The 22,026-nt window shown below is 41.6% G+C and overlaps 1 protein-coding gene across 2 annotated transcripts in view; it reads right to left on the bottom strand.

Moving 5' to 3' along the window:
• Positions 1-7,058, bottom strand: part of CBLB (Cbl proto-oncogene B) — a 155,444-nt gene extending 148,386 nt beyond the window's left edge. For both annotated transcript variants that reach the window (XM_075264962.1, XM_075264963.1), the window contains exons 1-2: positions 6,953-7,058; positions 5,901-6,582 (exon numbers count right to left, since the gene is read on the bottom strand). In XM_075264962.1, coding sequence (XP_075121063.1) covers positions 5,901-6,095 — 195 coding nt within the window. In that variant the 5' untranslated portion in view covers positions 6,096-6,582; positions 6,953-7,058. The remainder of the gene's footprint in view (positions 1-5,900; positions 6,583-6,952) is intronic.
• Positions 7,059-22,026: the final 14,968 nt, after the last annotated feature.

Raw genomic sequence — 22,026 nt, 5'->3', positions numbered from 1 at the left:
TTTCCTATACGGGGGGGGGGGGGGGGGGAATTACACCAATGCATACCTGCCCACTTCTTTTGTTTTTGTCAGGTGAATGGACCTATAGACAGAAATTGCTTACATGCTGGGAGCTTTCCCCAGCATATGTGGAGGATGTAAGCCTCAAGGCATAGGGAACATTGTGCTTGAGCCAAAGGCGGCACAGAGCAAGCCACAGCCAAAAAAAACACTGCGGAAAAATACCACGGCGCGAACGCATTGCGATTTATTCTGCAGCATTTTTCACAGAAAGTCCGCAGAATTTTCCTGTACTGACTTTCTGTCCCTATTATATCTATACAGAAACCGCTGGCGTTTCCAAAGGTACAACTGACATGTTGTGATTTTCAAAAACAAGAGTGTTTTTGAAATTGCAGCTTTTGGCTCCGTTCACATGGGGGTTGTGACTGCGTATTTTGGTCCAGATTTTGACGCGGGAAGCTGCATCAGAATAGGACCAAAACGTGCCTGCAGAGTAGGCCCAAATGAATAAGCCTAGCCCGGAGTGTGCTGCCGCGAGGCGGATGCCGTGGCCGAAAAAGAACGCTAGTGGTCTGCATAGACCTCTATTGTGAAGGGGCAGATTTTGAGGAGGATTCAAATCCACCCCCTCTTGCCCCGTGTGAACGAGCCCTTTGTGTTGCAGATTCCTCTCTGTATGCATGGATGGTAATAGCCAGAATCCCATCCACTTTGCAGGTACTGTAAACCGCTGCATTTTTTGCAACAGCATTTCTGCCTTCGCCAAAATGCTGAGTTTTTGCAACGTCGCGCCCCTGCAAACAAATTTCCAATGTTTGAACGTTTTCTCACTGATAAATGGGAATAAAATATACATTTTCTAAATGTTGATGGAACACCCCCCCCCCCTGAAATTGTGTAATGTGTAGGGAACCCATCAGCAAATATTCAATTTACCCACAGCACCTCTCTAGAGGAAATGAAACTTCACATAGCAACTATTAGTTTGCATAATAGGCATTACAAGTACTCCAGAGGAAAAGACTCTCCAGTCTGGCTAATGGGTGTAATACCAAGGGTCCACGTGCAAAACCTTAAGAGCACAGGACAGCACACATCAATATGCGGTCTGACATTTCTTAACACTACATATTGACAACACATGGACCTAAACCAATTTTGTTTTTATGATTATGGTTTGCAGGTGTTAATAATCTCTAATCCAGAATTCCCTACAGTTCCCTATTAGTTTTGAGATGGTTTTCTATGTCTTCTGTTATGTTCCCAAGTAAAAATGGGCAACTAGGTCCCAGTTGGGTTTCTGACATTAGTCCTTTGTATTATACTTTAAGATTGTCGAAGAGGTGCAGGTGACTGACTAGTCATGTACCATATATCCCACTGTAGTCCCTGTACTCAGGGCTCCTCTAAAGAATGATACATTGTACTTTCTATTTAGTGGAGCAAGATCATTGTCAGGAGCTGACAACATCAGAACACGCATCAGCCATCACTAAACCTGTAATGTGACATTTCTGTGTCTCTAACTGCTGCTATTGAACGGTTGATAGAAGTGAAGCTTGAACCTCCTGGGACCTGATGCAGGATCTGTACCAGAGTACCAGTACATGCAATGTGTTGACATTCACGCATCACGAAAGACTGTATAGAAATGAAAGCTCGCCAGTCTAAGGGGTAATTGATGTTTAAACCAGTTAATTTGACAGGATGCTAGTGGGAGTAAAGATGAATCCCCAACCTGGACAGTGGGGAGGTCTTCGTGGCCAGAGACTTATATCAATCCCATGACCACAATGGTGCCGGGATTTATTTTCTCTTATATAGTTATATTAAAAGTTAAGTTTTAGATTCCACTTTTTTGTCCTGGGAATTATAGTAATGAAAGATATATGCAGTCTTAAAGTCAAATGGTTAAATCTAATGGAGAGTAAATATAAAAAATAACACTCACTGGTGCTAGGTGGCGAATTTATCAACGCCATTACTGTTGCATAAATGGTCCCACCTGCGAAGAGCAGGCATGTGATTCCTCAGCGTGTGCCCCATGGCTGTCTACAATGTATACAAGTATGTTATAGGGGCACGTTAAAATAAAGAAACGTTACTTGCCCGTTAATAAAAATGGATAGCTATATATATTCAGATCTCATATAATAAGAATAGATCTCAAATTAAATAAACAAGAGCACCATTTTATTTATGTCATTTAGTGTGTTATGTTAAATATTATATTGATTTTATTGTGAGAATCGTAATGGTTACAATGATATCAAATATGTCTTATTGACGCTGGGTTCACACTAGCGCCCGGAGTCCGTTCTGAGGTTTCCGTCTTCTGTCTGCAGAAGACAGAAAGCTGTCAGACCGGGTCCGGCCATGAGCGCTGGTGAGCTTTTTATGCTCTCTGGCGTGAAACCGTTTTTTTAAACCGGACACAGAGCACTGCATGTCCGATTTTTAAAAGTTTCGTGGCAGAGAGCATAAAACGCTAACTGGCGCTCACGACCGGACATCTTTCAAACCCATTCAAAGTTTTCTAGTTACTGAGCAGATCCCTCCATTTATTTCATACTTGGTTTCATTTTATTCCCTTGAAGGTATAAGGCAGGGATTGAATCAGGACACAATATATACAAACTATTCTAAGCTGCCTCCCTACTGACTGAGCCACAATCTCTTTTGGTTTCAATAGCTGTTTTTCTATGTGTATAATGTATTGATTTGTAAAGAAATATCTTTGTATTCCAGTACATTGAGCTGGTGGCTCTACTGATAGGGAAACAGGTCTTGCATACTTTGTACACATCACATCCTGGGTTCAATCTCCCAGCGACCCCTTCATTAATAATCAAGCACTGAGGTGACCTCTGTTCAGTGAATACTAATGTGTGAAAGTGACTGGGGACCTGGATACCTGGGTGAGTTGACATGCCATAGCAGTAATGATGCCAACAGAAAGTACACACAGTGTCGCAGGCCGGGTATAGCTCACTAATACACTGCAGTACAACTCTACTAGGCAAGTCACAATCTTTCTCAGACTGCGATATAGTAAATCTGTAGAGCTATACTTTACTCTTCCCAAGATTTATTATAGCTAGGTAACAACCAATGGGAAGGTATCTGAACACCAAACTGGGTATGTAGCATCCATTCTATTGCCCTAGTAGTTTATATATGCACTATAGTATGCCAAATATACTGTATAGACTGTACCAAGTGTGGCTTCAATTATTTTGCTTCATAGGTGGTTACCCAGCTTTGCCATACTGCAAAATTCTAAATATGCCTATTCATGGTGGTGAATAATCTATGTGTATACCACCTCCTGGTCCGAGTCCTGGGAATACTGGATGACAACACTAAAGCCGGCCATACATATTAGATTTTACATTGCTAAACTGGCAGATTTTAGACTGTCTACTTTTGCTTGGTCATACACAAAGCTAAATATAAAAAGTCTGCCCCTTACAGCCAACCATCAACTAAAGTTGGTCAGAACCAAAATCTGATACGTTGGATTTTCTCTGCCAAAGGTCTACTGTGATCTGATGTGTATGGGCTAGACTGACAAACCTATGGGAGATTTTTTGCGTTGTATTTGTAATACTAACACACCCACAAAGTGTAATTTACTGTTTTCAGAACTTTTCAGCCTATCCTGAGTTTTGCAGGCCAGACAGAGGAAGTTGGCACTGATTCTGGTGCAGACTCCGCGTCAGAATCAGCGCTGAAAACGAAGTCTCCCAAAATTTTAATTTTTAAGGACAAAAGAAAAAAAACTGCTGCGATCATCATACTGACCCACTGAATATAGGTTTTGTGACTGCAAATGCTAAGAAAACAAAACTCAGGACAAAATGGCACAATTGTTTCCACCCCATTCTGAAATTTTTTTCCGCATATACTGTACAGAATAATTAATTGTGCCATTGCGAGGTATATTTTGTCCTGCAACACATAAGCCCTCAGATAATTTTGTGAGCAGGAAAAAAAAATTAAAACAAAGTATAGCTTTGTGAAAGATGGGATGTACAAAACAAAACAAAAAATGTAGGAAATGGCTGTGTCAAGAAGACATTAAGGGTCAGTTCACACGTGAAAACCGCCTAGCTTATTTGTGCGAGGTAAAAAACCTCGGGAAGTTTTTTTGACGCTGTTTTTTGCATTCCACGCGGTTTTTGACGCGGTTTTCGCTAGGTTTTTTTTTTCCTATATGTGCTATAGAAACTGCAGGCGAAAACCGCGCGTTTTTTTTGCAAAAAACCGCGTGTTTTTTTACCGCGCGGTTTTCGCCTCCCATTCACTTCTATGCAATTCTTCAGGCGTTTTCCGCCTGAAGAAAGGTCATGTCACTTCTTCAGGCGGAAAACGCTAGGAGGAAAAAAAAAGCTAGTGGTCTACATAGACCACCATGTTAAAGGAGAGGTTTTTGAAGCGAATTCCGCTGTCAAAAACCTCCCCTTTGCCCACGTGTGAACTAGCCCTAAGTTACATGCACTCTTCTAGCAGATGCCCCTATTAGCTTGTCTTCATTAGGACATCTGTCAAGCGAGATATCTTTTAGAAATAGTATATGACCCCAATGAAGTGTGGTTTACCTTTCCTTCCTGATCTCAGAGAAGATAACTACTTATAGTGTGACCAGATCAAAGTCATCAGAAAGCTTATTCTAAGTACCCAACCCCTCCTCAAATGTATTGTAAACTCTCAGCAAGAGAAGCCAAATGGCATGTGGACCCCTTCAACTCCAGGTCCTCATTATAGTAAAAGCTCTTCCTACAAAGCCCCCCTCCTCCAGTGTTTATATGCAGGGCATTCCACACTCATAGTAGAATAGTACATGGAGAGGAATGATACTGTATTACATAGGACAGAAAGTTTTACCTTGTGACTAGGTGCTCGTTATTATTCTGCTACAGGTAGCCAGTGGCTAGTCATTAGGTGTAGTTGGTAGTATTATTGCTACATGACATGTAGAAAGTGGATAGTGTTATTACATTATAGTAAATCACTACATTTTACAACTCTTTAAACTTGTTGCATGTAACATGTAGTGGATACGGTTAGGCCATAGTATTGTTATTGCCATAGAGGAATTCTCCACAATGCTGACAACATTCCCCATTGAAATTCTCCATAACATTTTGGTTCAGATTCCACGTGGAAATAGGTCTGTCAATATCACAAGGAGAGTTGTTACATGCAGTGGATATTGTCATGATGTTCCAAGAAGCGGATGCAGTTATTACATGCAAGTATTGTCATGATGCTACATGTAATTTGTTACATGTGCTAGATAGATACACTTATTACATATTGGAAGTATAGTCATGCTGTAACATGGATAATTATTACATCTAATGGATGAAAGTATTATATGTAACGATACTGGTCATGCTGCTACATGTAATAAGTCTCCACTAAGTATTGTCCTGTGGTTATATGTACTAGATAAAGTTATTCAGTGTAGTGAATAGATTTGTTACTTGTAGTGGATCCCATCATGCCGTTACATTTAGTGGGTACCGTCATGTTGGTACTTGTAGTGTACACACCTACATATATAGGATATATTATCATTCTGTTACATGTATTTTAGAGTTATTACAAGTAGTGGATACTGCCATGCGGTTACAATCATACAGTGTACACGGTAGTGTTCTACCCCCAGTCCCGGACTTGGTACTTCTTCTAATAACTACATGAAGTTTGCTACACTTGGTATACAGAATGTTATTCTCACAGGGAGGTTCCCAGAATCACACAGGTTAATAAGCTTTAAAAGTTAGGGGTGAGGTGTTAAATATCTCAAACATTGTTGTTCCCCAATAATTGTCCTTGGCAGAGTGTGACATGACGGGCACTGTGACAACCACATGATGCCCTCCTCTTACCACTTTGTCCATCAGTTTCCAGGTCTTCTCCACTGTCCTCCTGTCAGCTGCTGCCTGTTTCGGGGGTCCCACAGCATCCTGGATGGCATCGATGAAGCCCTGGATGCGGGCCTTACGGGGGTTGGCACTTCGGGCTCCTAGGATACGCCCGGTTGGGGCACTACTGATAGTACTATTGCTGCCTGCGCTGGCCATGTTGTTGGAGGCAAGAATATGGAAGGAAGTGCAGCCACAGGGTAAATCTCCACCAGGACACAAAAGGCAAGCTCTATGTGGTGTCTGTGCCAGAGTGGCCACAGGTCAGGAGACACCCGGCACCTTGTATGTGCCTCTTCTGCCGGGCTCTAGGAACTCTCTCTCTCCCCCCTCCTTCCCCTCTCTCATCCGAGCTGCAGGCTGAGCTGGTAGTGAGGTCACCGCAGGAGGAGGATGGGAAGAGCGGGGCACTACCCCTTTAAAGCACCAGTTACCTCAAGTGTGGCCCCCAGCTAAAACCACAGGTCCTAGAATGGGGCACCAAACATATGGGTGAGGCAGCAGGGCCAGCTGGTAACATGTGGGTAGTCACATAATCCAAAGTCAGGAATGGCACTCAGAAGGTAAATGCAATCATTTTATTAAGTTTCCAGAGTCAATAAGAGTCTTATCAGAGACGCTTCAGGCCACTGAGCCCTTGCCCAAGCTGAGGACAGAGAAAAAGTATATACACATAAGTACTGAGCAGTTGTATAGAAAGCCACTAACATCATAACATTCTATGCTACATACAATAGTGTGAGGTGAAGGAGGGCAGTGACCTGGGGTAAGACATATTAGACATCTGCTAAATGCCAGTTATCAGCACATAGCTGCAGATAAGACATCCACAAGACAGGACAGGAAGCACAAAGAGCCAAGGGATATTTACTAACAAATACTGGGCAGAATGCAGGGTTAGGACTGCTAGTGTGCACACTACTATCACATCCAAGAACATGGAGGAGGCAGCAATGTACACTCACACAACGAACTGAACAGACACCATGGAGACATACGGTAACATAGTACAATACCTGCATTAGTTCCAGTGGGAAGGGACACTCGTCGCCATGATGAACACAGACCAAGGCTGGGGGATGGACTTTATAGGGACAGACTAGCAAGCAGTGAGGCAGGTCCCAGTCAGGGGCGGGCGGGCGGGCAGCAGGAGACGTCACGTGCAGCTACGTAATGCCTGGGCCAGGCGCCAGTGCTGACATCTAGTGCTAGAGAGAGGTAATGACAGGCCAAAGCTGCGTACAGGAGTCTTCAGTGTGAAGGTAGTGTAGTAGAGGGAGGGGGAGCAGCCTGGTGAGAGCAGGAGCAGCAGGCATTCCCCTCTGCTAACATACTGTATTGCCATAAACTATTGATTCAAGCAAAGTTAGCTGAATACTTAGTAACTATGTGAGTATGCTGTCATGGGCCCCTCTACACCTGGGGATGACCTCTAATCTATATGCAAATAGATGGGTACAGGGGTTTTTTATTCTGAAAATTTACAGTATAGGAGAGAAACCCTGATGTCATGAAGAAAGGTAAAGGAGAAGAGGGCGTCCAAAGCACCCTGCCAAACTAAGCGCATGTCATCAATGTAACATACAAAGCAGCTCATGAGTGTACATACACTGTCTGTTACTTACATACACTTAGAAACCAGCAGCACCACATTACTGCCCATAGGAGTCCTGGATACCAAATACAAATAGGCTGTATTGGCACAACCAAAAACACAATTGACATTGCCAAAGCAAAGAGTAGTTGGGGGGAGGGGAGGGGTATGGCCGTGGAGTGGGTGGTTTTGGGCGAGTAGTCTTTGGAGTCTCTTCATTCTTGTTTGGGACATATGGGTATGGGCGGGCGTAGGGTGGGTGATTTGGTGGTGATAAAGGGGTTTAATAGTCTTTTGGGGTAGATTACTACTGAGGCCCAGTTCACATCTGTGTTCAATATTCCGTTCGGGGAATCTGCTTGGGGACCCCCCTGAACTGAAACCTATATGCATTAAAAAGAGGTTAGCTAAGACACCACACAGAGCCCATAAACTATAATGGGGTCCTGTGGTTTCCACTCAGTGTCTGCACAAATCATGTGGAGAGATATAATACTGCAAGCACCACTTTTCTCTCCGCATGATTCGTGTGGACACCGTGTGGAAACCACACGGACCACACTATAGTTTATGGAGTCTGTGTGGTGGTACGGAATACCGAACGCAGATGTGAACCGGTTCTTAGACAGCAGGCTGAAAAATAGAATTGATGTCCAAGTGCTCTCAGAGGTTAATATATTTTGGGGAGTGTGTACAATAATAGCATTCTTGGTGATTAGTCAGCTGTTTTTTTACATTATTATTATTATAAGGGGTTTTCAGGGCATTTAAAATTAATGACCCGTCTTTTGGATAGACCATCAACTGAGCATCTGTCAATCATCTTCTAGAAAGAGCAGTGGCGCTCCCTGAGCGTGGCTTCTGCTTTACAGGCCGTCTGTCTGTTTTACTGTATTACTGCTCAGTTCTTGTGTACAGTAAACAATTTTTCTCTGTTCCCACCTTGAAAAAGGGCTCAGTTGCCCAAATTGTTAAAGGAATATATACACATGAAAGGGCATGTAGCAGCCAGAGGAGTCAGGATACTAGCTGTGACGGTGCTGTGATCGGAGCACACGGGGAACGCCTCCTGGACTCTGTGCATAGAATTAGCATATACGAATAAAGTCTGTATTTCAAAACCGCCATCAAATAAAAGCTAAAGAAAGGTAGCGAATAGAATAGCCTTTCTAATGGTTATTCCAACATGTCGTTAGGCAAAGAATCACTTTAAGGCTATTTCTTTGGGAGCCGAATAAAATGGTTGCATTTACCTTTAAGTTCTGTTCCTGACATTGGATTCTGTGTATGTTTGGGTGATCCATGACATATGTGCACGTCACCAAGGACTGAGCACCACCACACTTCTATAGTATGCAATACAGGAGTGCTGCTTGGCATGAAATACAGCATATGGCTAGTCAGACCATGGAGCTGGGATTTAGAATAGAAGTTACACTGTACTCCTTGCATTTAGAATCTGTTTATTCACAGACATACAGCTTCAGTTACATGACCTTTCCTATTAAAAGATGGCTGGACCATTGTATCAAACAAGCCCTCTGACCTCTTGTGTCCCCTTATCTCCTCATAGAATGTAAGTTCTTGTAAGCAGGGCCCTCACTCCTATTGTTTGATATATTTATTTCTTTGTCACATTGTATTGTCTCATTGTCTGTTCATGTGTCCTCTGATTTGTAAAGTGCTGCAAAATATGTTGGTGCTATATAAATAAAGTTATTAATCATATTAATGTTATTATTAGAGTTTATGTTCTAGGTTTGTACACTTTATGGACCTGGTCAGCCTGATCGATTCAGCCACCTAATACATGTAATCTGTGTAAAGCATCATTTTTGTCACCTTCAATACGAACTAGCAGTCTGAGAAGGTTTTTTTTCTAAAAAAGTAATGTATTGGAAGTAACATACAAGGAATTGAATAGATAGCAATACTCTAATATAGGCCCATCCGGTTCCATGCAAGATAGGACCTGCATTTGACATCTTCTGTAGACTCATTAACAAATCCATTAATTTTCTTTTGTGTGTGTATTCAGACATTACATAGTTCTGTGAACCAACCAGACCATACGTGAATCCCATGTTGACACACATCCTTCTATTGACATGAGGAGTCCCAGCGGTACTGTCATTTTTACAAGTCTTTTATAGTCATATTCACACTTCCTGTTATTCAGTGGTAGTACTGTATATATATCACGTGTTACAGTCATGAACGCTTGATAAAATACTGTCTAGAAACAAGCGTTAGAAAAGTCTCATGATATCATTCATTCAATGCTTCTCTCAGTGTCTCATTCACGTTAGCCCATAAATCTTTTTACAACATAGTGGAATGAGACAGAGAATTATCAAATAATACGTAATCGATAGCATCTATATGAAAACGACTTTGTTTTGGGGGAGGGGAGGTTAGAAAAAGATAAAACAAAGACTAAAAAAATCCAAGTTTTCAAGTCAAACTTCCTACCTTCACATAGATATCAGCCTCTATCCTTCACTCATGTTTTTATAACAACATATTCTTATTTTTCTGCGTTTTTTGGTGTGTTTTTGTGTTGATGATCTCAACAAATACTTTACTTTTATTGTTCATATGGTCAGAGAATAAGAACACGTAGCAAAAAATCTCACCCTATATTTTCTACTCTTAAACAGTAGTTTAGCTTGTGAATATATAGTAGACTTGTGACCGGTGTTTGGGGGTTTCACTGACATGGTGACCATAGTGCAGCCAAAGGTAAATGTAACGCATCCATGTTATATATTCATTTATTCAGGCAGATGATGAATCGCAGCATCCATTATTTATCTTCCATCCAGGATCCTGCAACTCCTTACCAAGCAAATGTTCCTTACCAACTTCCATCAGCCAAGACAACAGCTATACTGTCTTGAAATGAAGCAGACACAGGAAGGAGACACAAAAAACAACAAACAAACTGTGAAGTAAAAGGAGGGGGCGACCTCTGGTCACACTATTAACCCCTTCACTGCTGCAGCATTAGCAGTAGAATCTCTACCATACAAGTATAACCTAACTGATAGAGTATAGTAAAAAGCCCCCCTCCTCCACAATATCTATGAACTGCCTGTAAAAGGAGAATGGCACAGCTGAGTCTCCATGTCTTTGTGAATGAAAAGTCTCAAGAGAAATATGGACAAAAGAAAGCCATGAGTAACTGCAGGCTTGGGCTCAGCAGGCAGACTCCAGAGTGATATTGTGTTTAATGACTTCAGTTCAGGCCCCATGTGTGGCAGGGTCATAACCCAGTGCTTCACATTCACATGCGGAGTAGAGACGCCTTACATTAGGGAAAATCTCAACATTCAATGGCCATGGATATTATCACCCCATCCCTTCATGAAGAGATGTGTACTCACCATCAATCTGTGCATCTAGGTCACTCTATTGTTAGATTTACTTCCATTTGATTATGATACTATTTACTACGTACATGTGTGGCTGGGATGCCCCATATAAAGCCCCCAGCCTCTTTTTCTCTATATAGTCAGTAATTGTGATATCCAGTATTATCGTATAAATCAATTATTCATAACATGGAAAATACTTGCTTGATATTACTTAGGATCTGCTCTGAAAAAACAACTCTGTTCACTAAAGACACAGGGGCAGATTTAGTAATAGTGGGGGAAATTTGCTAAAAAAAAAAAAAAAATAGTCTTATGTAATTTATGTATGATGTTGGATGATAAATTTGGTGCATTTTTAGATGATCTGGCCTAAAGTTTACATTATACAGCAGACTTCTCTCAGTCAAAATGGGCAATTTCTTCCTATGATTCTTTAAAAAAAAATGAAGGGAACAACCGTTGGAAATGGCCATTGACAAACTTTTGTCTGTCAGAAAAACTTTCAGACGTTTTGTAATATTTCATACGTGGGTCAGCAGGAAAGATAAGCATATGGTGGAATCAGTCATATTTGGCCTATCACTTGCCATATTATATTTTTTCCCCAATTGCTTCTGATCTTTCAGCTTAGGCAGGGTTCATACTACTTACATGTAGGATTTTTCTGTCTGCTTGAAAAATCGGACATGGTTGTAAATGGACACTTAAGGACACAAACGGACACTAAACGACACAACATAATATCTCATTTAAATTAATGGAAATTGTAAATGGACACAGCTAGTGTCCGTTGCTAAAATCTTGCGCAGACATTAGGTATGGAAACTAGCTGTCGGACACCTACGGTAGTGTGAACCCAGCCTTAACTGTTCTTGTTGATAGCGGGCTTATTTGATGACTGATCCTTATCTACCGACTATGGCCTAAAAATTCTAGCACGTTTTGGTGTAAAGAAGCACAGCTTCCCAAGCCCTCTCCCTTTTTCTACCACAATCTGTTCACTACATATTAGCCTACCCCATATAACAGTACTAAAGAATAATAAAAATTTCTGAAGTGGAGCTTTTTAGTGGAAATTACAACTGAATTCTGGCATATTTTCATTACTAAATCTGCTCTTCTAAGTGAAAAGGGCTCTGTTGTATCTGCCAGGCTAATAAGTTAAAAACAAGTTATCCTAAGTTATACTCAGTCCTCTTCATATCAATGGGAAGCGCTAGAGAAAGCTGAAGTACCGCACTCGTCTATCTTCAATGATACAGGTTTAAGTTCTGCAGTGGTGTCCCATTGAAGTCTATGGGACACTAGTGTGGTCCTGCTTCCAAAATGAAAATTGTGAACTAACTATTAAGTAGCTACCTTTATTTGAGGTGCATAACCTCTATGTGCATTAAAAGTCCTGTAAATGCCTGCCTATAAAAATCTAATAGTGTGAAACATTCAAGACACTAGAGGTGTACAGAGCCTTTAAAAAGGCCTGTGAAGTAGGACTTATCACAATCCTAATCACAAGGAACTCCCAGTATCTGAAAATAAATAACAAAGCCCCCCCCCCTAGATTAGGCAATCCTGGTATGGGCTCTAGTGCAACTGTGTAGGTGCCTGTATAGAGTATGTGTCCAGTAAGACCGAATGTTGTCTGCCACATTATTGTGTCAGGACTGCCCAAACACCGGGCTATGCGCTAGGTGAGGCCAAGAAATTGGAGCATTATGAAACGGGATCAATAAAATCATAAGCCCATGCAGGGTAGCTAAACAAAATGTGCCAGGATAAGTAGTCTCCCTACTAGATATGAACTCATTCCCCTAAACGAGGAAACTGATCACTACACTCCATAAAGGAGAAGGTCCAGCTAGTTGGGATGCACAAACCTCAATTAAAACTCTAGTTACTGCAGGGCTAACCCTATTTCTCCAGAGTCATCTATAGTAAACATGCATTATCCATATTGGTCTACCCACCCTACGTGTCTCTCTAACATAAACTGTAGCTCATCAGGGGTAACAGGGGACAAGACCTCAATGTGCTCAATGGATATATTAGAATATGATTGCCCTAGGGGGCTGGGTGGCCACCGTCCAGTATCACCAACCTGCTGCCCTAAACCTACTGCTGCAAATTGTTTAGTGAGCCAGCAGTGCGGCTTCTGGCATATAAACTTTACTGGTAACTGTGTTGTCTCTCCCGTAGATCTAATATTGATATTCTGTCCTAAGCAAAGGCCATAAATGTTATAAAGGTGGATAAACCCTTTAATATAGAAGTCTATGGGACACTAGTGTGGTCCCTAAACCTACTGCTACAAATCATATAGCGTGGCTTCGGGCATGTAATCATTACTGGTAGCTATGTGTTCTCCCCCATAGATCTAATATTGATATTCTATCCTAAGAATAGGCCATTAATATTAGAAGGATGGATAAATTCTCTAACCTGTTCCCACTCTGTGCCATACTGTTATGTTGAGCTGAGCATATAGTCTGCACTCATCTCACTAATAGTATGCCGCTTTAATGCAGAAGCTGTACCTGTGGCATTATATACTGCTCTTGGACTGTGTTACACAGCCGAGGGCCAAGACCAGCCACAAGAGTCAGAAGATACTTCAACTCCAGCGGATTAACATCCTGAATGCCGTGATCAAGAGCCTTCATGGCATCCAGTGGCCATCCATCCATCGAGAGCAAGATCGCCCCCCCCCCCATCATCTATCGGACCCCTCACAAAAATAATATTGTGGATCCCAAGGGGTTGCAATGGCCTCCTGACTGTCTATGCACTAATACTATGTAAAAAAAACCCAAAAAACAGTTAGGTATCCCCATGTGTATATAAGCCCACACTATCCAAAAGTAGCATTATTTATCCCATACAGTGAACGCCATAAAAAATATATCCTGCAATGTGCAAATTAACATATTTTGTATTTTGTTTTATTTGTAAAAGCGATAAAACATAATAAAAACCAATATGAATATGGTATTGCTGTAATCATAATGACCACCAGACAAATGTCACATATAATTTTTCATGGAAAAAACTCTGTAAAAACAAAATGCAAAAAACTATGATAGAATGGCGTGTTATTTCACATGGACCCCCCAAAAATCTAAATAACAGCTATGGAAAACATATGTACCCCAAAATGGTGGTAAATAAAAATACAACTTGTCACGCATAGAATAAGCCCTCACATAGCAATGTAGACAGAAAAGTTAAAAAGTTATGAATTTTAGAAAACGGCCAGGGAAAATAGAAGAAAGTCATAGACGTTAAGTTATAAACTACCATGCGTCCTTAAGGGTTAATATGTGGAGACATAAGTTATATAAGGCAAAATTTTTAATGTGAGGGGAAAGAAGGCACTATGGGGGCTTTAAAAAGGGGGAGTGGCCTTGCATTAAAGGCACGTGATTTGAAAAATTTTACAGTACGCGTCACATATCTTCCCTCCTCCCTCGCCCTAAATTTTTGCTATCTATAAGACTATTAACTAGTAATGGGGATATATAATGTTATGCCTTTAAATTTACCACTTTTATTTTACAGTACTTACATTGCCAAGTGTTTGTTCGACCTAATACTGTTAGACAGCACATTTTGTATAACAGCAGATACTGTAAAACCACTGAAGTGAACCAAGCACGCTCTGAAGCATTTTGTAATTCCCAATGCAATTGCTATAGTTTTACTTTAAGATCAGAATGTGCATCTGAAACTGCTGGGCTGACTGTTGGCGTGAAAGGAGCTAACAGCTTCATCCACATCTATGCATGCAATTCTTGTTCTAGTTTTTCCATGTACTAAAATACTTGTTTTTTTGTAAAGGAAAGTTCACACTTAACATTTTTGCTGCATTCCAATAATAGATTTCTTAGATTTCCTAAGATAGATTTTTTCATGCTAGTTTATTGTTTATAATGGTATAACAACCATATAAATAAATTCTGTTTAATAGACTATTTTTTTGCCGCAAATGAGCAGTGTAAAGATCAGTTATATTACCCAACCCTAATATTGCCTATACAAGACTGCAAGTCACCTATATATTCAATAGTGCTAGTTGTTGTGCTTGGATTTATAACTGTACCATAGTGCCCATGTAATAATTACACTAACAGTGCCCCTGTAATAGTATCAGCCATGGTGCCAGCTTTAAGGTGCATTCCCACGGAGGAAAATGGCGCTAAATTTGGTGTGGAATCCGCATCATATTCAGTGCTGAAAAAAAGCCTCCCATTGATTTCAATGGGTTCCTTTTTCTGCTAGCAGAAAATTCAGCAAATTCAGCACCTTTTCCTCCATGTGAATGCACCCTAAGTGTAAGGGTGCATGCACACTACGTAACGCCGGGCGTGTATGAGAGCCGTACACGCCGGCATTACGGCAGACTGCCGAACACTTCCCATTCACTTCAATGGGAGCGCTTGTAACAGCGGCGTTTACGAGCGCTCCCATTGAAGTGAATGGGAAGTGTTCGGCAGTCTGCCGTAATGCCGGCGTGTACGGCTCTCATACACGCCCGGCGTTACGTAGTGTGAATGCACCCTAAGACTATATTCACAAGATCATGATGGTTATTTGAGGTGTAAAAATCAATTCTGGATTTGCAAGAGAATCTGTCCCAGAAATCTAAGACATACCCTTGGATTCCTGTTAATGATGTACAGTTTGATATGCTATGGATCTGCACGTGGTTCAATCCCATTCAGTCTTTCCAATCTTTCACACAAAATATGCCTCAATAAGCAAACCTGTCACTTACAAAAAGTAAGACACAGATTTCATATCTGCATGGAAAAATATGTGTTTACCTTTTGTGCTGTGGATTTAATAGGAGACAGATTTCAATGTGTGCCAAAATCTACCTAAAATAATTGTCATGTAAATGTACCTTAAAGGGGTTGACCAGGATGAAAAATAATTTTATATATTATGCTGGGAAAGGTGACACTACCCCCAAAAAACCCATACTCAGCTGTCCCCAATGCTCCAGTCTGGTCCTGTGTTCTGGTGTTTTCTTGCGACGGAAGTCCGGACCATTGAGATCAATCAGTGGCCTAAGGAAAGGGACTCGGGACATCACAATGCTTTAGGGTCTTCCACCGCAAGTGAATCTGGAGCAGTAGGATCAAACTGAATTGGGAGACACCAGAGCTCTGGAAACAAGTGAGTATGTTTTTGTTTTTTGTTTTTTTTTCCAACTTCCCCATCCTAATTTAAAAAAAATAAAAATAAATATATATATATATATATATATATATATATCCTGTACAAACTCTTTAAGTATACATGCACAAGTCTATTTGCAGTCTATGGGTCAGTAAGAACATCATGTGATTTTCACTGACCCATACAATGAAATGAATGGACAAGGCTGCAAGTATAGATAGGTAAAAGACTTGCTCAACATTTTGCGGCTCTTCACTAGTGCCCAGAGACACCACCATAAAAACTACAGCTCTGTGTATGGACCCATTTATATACCCATATTTTGATCTTCAATTGCAGATACAAAGTATGGTCATATGTATGAGGCCTAACAGACACCATGCTCCTGTAGTAAAGCCGCAAAGTTTCCATGTACTAGTACCAATTACAGCAGAAATATCTATAGTATTACATAGCACTCTTGTATTCTCCAGTAAGCACCAGAATATCCATATTATGCTGTTCTTATTGCTTATTTGAGAATTATTCTGATGTGCATCCTATGAAACTGTTAGGTATTCAGTATTTCATTTCACTATCTACTATCTTCAATATATTTGTTTGTTACATTGTATAGCCCTTCAAAACCCATTATAATAAAATACCTGTAAAAGTTTTTTGCCTTCGTGAGGATAAATTGAGATTCACTGATACAGAGTTGCAAATTTCAGATGAAGTCATTCACACAGCACTCCAATACCTGAGGTTTAGCAATCATACGGAATAATACTGTAAATAAAATGAACCACAATGAATTACTATTTCCTGTAGAACACTTCACAACATCGATCTTCAACCTAATGTAATTTGCTGCTTCCTGAGTTTTAACCAATGGTAGTCTGCAGATGAACACTATCAGAGGATAGTATATACATGGATATTGTTTTACTAGAATGTTTGATATGCTTACAAGAAGGTTTGTGACTTGCCCATTCCAGAATACAAATCTTTTTCAACCATTATTTAGTCAGTGGATGTACATGTGCACTTTCAATCATTGGCATTACCATTTTTTTTATGGTGGAAAGGTTACTAAATTTAATTAAATTTTATCTTGCTTTTTAAAAGCCTTTGTAGTAATAATCACACCTGGATCCTGTCCTTAAATGCTATGTTCACTACTGAAAACAGCATCACAGGGGTTAAACAGATGGCATCAGAAGCTGGCATCTCTCTAATGCAGACTATAACAGCACAATTGCAATCAGAGTCCTGCACATGCACATTTGTGCTCAAGCTAACAACATGTTATACCTGTATGTCATGGTGATCTAGGCTAAGACCCCACTGGCCGTATCCGCATCACTAAAGCGCTGCGGGAAGAACCGCTTCGTGAACGCATTGTAGTTCTTTCTGCAGCGCTTTTAAGAGAAAGTTCACACAGTTTTCCTCTGCGGACTTTCTCTTAACATTATATCTACGGGAAAGCCACCTGCGTTTCTGTAGATATAATTGACATGCTGCAATTTGCAAAGCCACAACGGCTTTGCAAATCGCAGCGTGTCTGTGCTGCGATCTTTTCTGCAAAGTGGGGATGGGATTCACATGAATCCCATCCACTTTGCCTGCACTGTACAACGCTGCGGGCAAATCGCGGCGTTTCCGGTCCGTGGGGCCCCGGCCTTAAGGGGTTAAAGACAGGCCAACAATTAAAAGTGCAGAACACATTTAAAGTGTTAGGCCCCTTTCAGGTGATTGTATGACTGCCCAATGTGCTATTTGGGTTTTTCCTGGATAGCACATTGAGCCATTCATTTCTACAGGTCCGTACACATGAATTACAGGGTCACATTTGTGGGCCAATAGTCCATTGCAAAATATGCAACAAGTCCTATTCTGGTCAGAGTTTGTGACCCTACTTCCACGGCTCCTATTCATGGAATGAAAGGGGCTGTGGAAGCATGGCCAGTGCATGGCAGCACATGGATGGCATCTGTGTGTCACCCATGTATCGCTTGTGCTGTTCATTCCAGCCGCCAGTTAGCACACGGTCATGTGCAACCGCCTTAAAAATGAGAACAGGTCCACAAAACTTTGGGAAACTTCAGCATTGTATTGTCATAAGAACATAAAGCATATTAGACCTAACATTCTTGACTTACTTCATGGATGATCCAACAGGTCCTAAGTTGACTTTGCCCAGGCCATGTGTTCTAAAGCTTTGTCCACACTGCCTTCGCCTTTTGGTCCCATTCCTCCCACAACCCAGAGGCTTTATCATTTACGACACATCAAACCCTTCATACCCATAGAGCAGTCAAGACGCAGTATTCCCTGTTATTATTATTATTATTATTGTTTATTTATATAGCACCATTAATTCCATGGTGCTTTACATTTGGGGGTTTTCATACAGTACACAAAATATACAAATAAAAATAATACTAACAATTAGAGATGAGCGAATACCGTTCAATCGAATAGGTATTCGATCAAATATTACAGTATTCGACATATTCAATTTCGATCAAATACCACATGGTAAATGCAGTAAAAATTTGTATCCCCTCCCACCTTCCCTGGCACCAATAACTGTGCAGAGGAGGTGGGACAGGAAGCAGGAAAACATAGGCATTGAAAAAAAATAGGAAAAAGTCATTGGCTGGCTAAAGCAGGTGACCTCGAATTTATAAGAATAGTGGCAACTATTTTCGTATCAGATGCGGTTTGGTGAGATAGGGAGAGATATCGTAGGGAGGGTCAGATAGCGATTAGTTTCTGCTAGACAGGAAAACTGAAAACAAAAAGCTCTTTTCAGAGCTACACTGCAGGAAGAGTATATATACTCAACCGCATATACACTCAACCTGCCAAAACTTCACAAAAGCCATTTTTAAGGCTCAAATTCATTACAAGTGGTATCTGACCCTCCCTGACCCTCTAACTGTCCCAAAAGGGTGAGAAGAAAGCTTATTACTGTCATCACCTGTACACATCTGAAAATGTGTCAGGGTAGCACAAAGGGACGGGGGCGAGGACGGGCTCGTGGAATTCCAGCTGGGGATCCAGGCCACAGTCGAGCTACTGCAGATCCAATGGTTACTGGAGAGGGGCAGCCAGCAGTGCCCCTTGTCATTAGCACAAAGGGACGAGGACGGGGACGTGGAAATCCAGCTGGGGATGCAGGCCGCAGTCGAGCTACTGTGGATTCAATTAGCTACTGGAGAGGGGCAGCCAGCAGTGCCACAACGTCAAGCAGGGTGCAGGGTACCCCGCTGGCGAGGCCCGAGAACAAGGAACTGATGTTACAGTGGATAGCAGATATTTCTTCCAGCGGCATTGCAACAGCCAGTCAGCCACTACCTCCAGGCATGTAGTAACACAACAGTCTGCCTCTCCTGGCAATGTAGTGGTTGTGGACCCGCAACCAGCATGTCCTGTCAACAGTACTAATGATGAGACACAGTTCCATGTTTCTGTGCCAGCTCACAAGTTCCTCGTCCTCCTCCTCCAACACCACCACCATCACTGATAAAAAATAATTAAAACAACCCCATTAAAGCTCACCCCAAGGGCCTTACAAATAATGTTTTAGGGTTCACCCCAAGGGCCTGAAAATTAATGTTTTAGAGCTCACCCCAAGGGCTGAAAAATAATTTTTTAGGGCTCACCCCAAGGGCCTGAAAAATAATGTTTTAGAGCTCACCCCAAGGGCCAAAAACTAAAACTGGCTAAAGGCTCAATTCACCCAAAGGGCCTAAAACACTGCTGGTTAAAGGCTCAACTCACCCAAAGGGCCAATAACTAAAATATTGCTGGTTAAAGGCTCAATTCAACCAAAGGGCCAAAAACACTGCTGGAACAAGGCTCAACTCACCACAAGGGTCAAAAACATTGCTGGTTAAAGGCCCAACTAACCCCAAGGACCCAAAACTAAAACACTGCTGGTGCAAGGCTCAACTCACCCAAAGGGCCAAAAACACTGCTGGTACAAGGCTCAACTCACCCCAAGGGCCAAAAACATTGCTGGTACAAGGCTTAACTCATGCCAAGGGCCAAAAACATTGCTGGTTAAAAGCTCAACTCACCCCAAGGGCCAAAAACTAAAACACTGCTGGTGCAAGGCTCAATTCACCCAAAGGGCCAAAAACACTGCTGGTGCAAGGCTCAACTTATCTAAAGGGCCAAAAACACTGCTGGTAAAAGGCTAAACTCACCTCAAGGACGTAAAACTCTGCTGGTAAAAGGCTCAATTCACCCGAAGGGCCAAAAACTCTGCTGGTAAAAGGTTCAATTCATCCAAAGGCCAAAATCTAAAACTCTGCTGCTACAAGGCCCAATTCACCCAAAGGGCGAAAAACTCTGCTGCTACTGTACAAGGCTCAACTCACCTCAAAGGCCTAAAACTCTGCTACGACAAGGCTCAACTCACCCAAAAGGCCAAAAACTAAAACTCTGCTGGTTAAAGACACAACTCACCCAAAGGGCCAAAAACTAGAACTCTGCTGGTAAAAGGCTCAACTCACCTCAAGGGCCAAAAACTAAAACTCTGCCGGTGCAAGACTCAACTCACCTCAAGGGCCAAAAACACTGCTGGTACAAGGCTCAATTCACCCAAAGGGCCAATAGCTAATACTCTGCTGATAAAAGGCTCAACTCATCCAAAGGGCCTAAAACTCTGCTGGTACAAGGCTCAACTCACTTCAAGGGCTTAATAGTCTGCTGGTACAAGGCTCAACTCACTTCAAGGGCTTAATACTCTGCTGGTACAAGGCTCAACTCACCCCAAGGGCCTGAAAAGTAAATTTTTGTATGGCTCAGCTTAAGCGCCTCTAACTTAATTTAGAAGAGCTCACGTGAAGGGCCAGAAAAGTAATTTTTGGAGGTCTCACCACATCACACACATAAACAATAACAATTAATGGTAGGGGCTGTTGGATTTCCCATTGCCTATGCCATCTGTAGTTTTCATGGGCAACGTGATTTAAAGGGGTGCATGCTAATGTTTCTTTAGCTTAAAATGTGTGTTTCTGTCCATTCTAATGTAGAGGAAAGTATTTTTCCACTTTCATAGAGGTTCTTTTGAGTGTGGAAACTGTAAAGTTGATAGGCTGTGATAGTAGGGTAATACTGGGACTTGGGCGTGTTAGATGCACCCAGGCATGCATTCCCTGCTGTCCCAGTTGCATTCTAGTGGTGTTGGCATCATTTCCTGGTGTGGACTTGGTGATTCTCCTTAGTCGAATCGTGGTTTCTCCTGAAACGAGCATTTTTTTCCCCATAGACTTTAATGGGATTCGATATTCGGTCGAATATTCGAATATTGAGTGGCTACTCAAAACGAATATCAAATATTTCACTACTCGCTCATTTCTACTAACAATGATCGACTGGTACAGTGGGATAGAGGGCCCTACCCGCAAGGGCTTATATGTTAGGCCCTCCTCCCAAGCAGTGTCAATAATATCTTTCCTCCTGGGTGCCACTGGACATTATTTCTTGCGGAAAGATGGTTCAAGGCTCCTACATTTTCGCTACATGCTTACTAATGGCACATTGAGACTTCTTGCGGACTAGTGGACTAGACTCCATCTATCGACCTTGAATTTTTCATATGAGACTACAGAGAGGCTACATTTCAGATGAACAATTCTGTATGGTGTCCAAACCAGTTCCACATGCCTGTTCACTGTGGATATAAATCAGACATTTTTCTGCATTTTGCAAAGGATGGGAGCTGAAACTAGATAAAACTTTGTCGCCAGGGCGACTGTGATCGACATCAAGGCCCAGGAAACAAGCTGCTATATAGTATCTCATTGGTGCTAGTCCCTTCCCTATCTGTGTTTTCTTTCTTTTGCTTTCTGTCTTTGTCATTGTCTCTTTGTTATCTTCCTGCCTATCATTTTATTGATGACTGTAATTTTGATTCTAATTCTGCTTGAATTTGTTCTGTTCTAGTTTT

This window comes from Leptodactylus fuscus, chromosome 2, assembly GCF_031893055.1.
Source record: "Leptodactylus fuscus isolate aLepFus1 chromosome 2, aLepFus1.hap2, whole genome shotgun sequence".
In the NCBI taxonomy this organism is placed as follows: Eukaryota; Metazoa; Chordata; class Amphibia; order Anura; family Leptodactylidae; genus Leptodactylus; species Leptodactylus fuscus.
The sequence above is the reverse complement of the archived record's forward strand: the minus strand, read 5'-3'. Positions and strand labels throughout refer to the sequence as shown.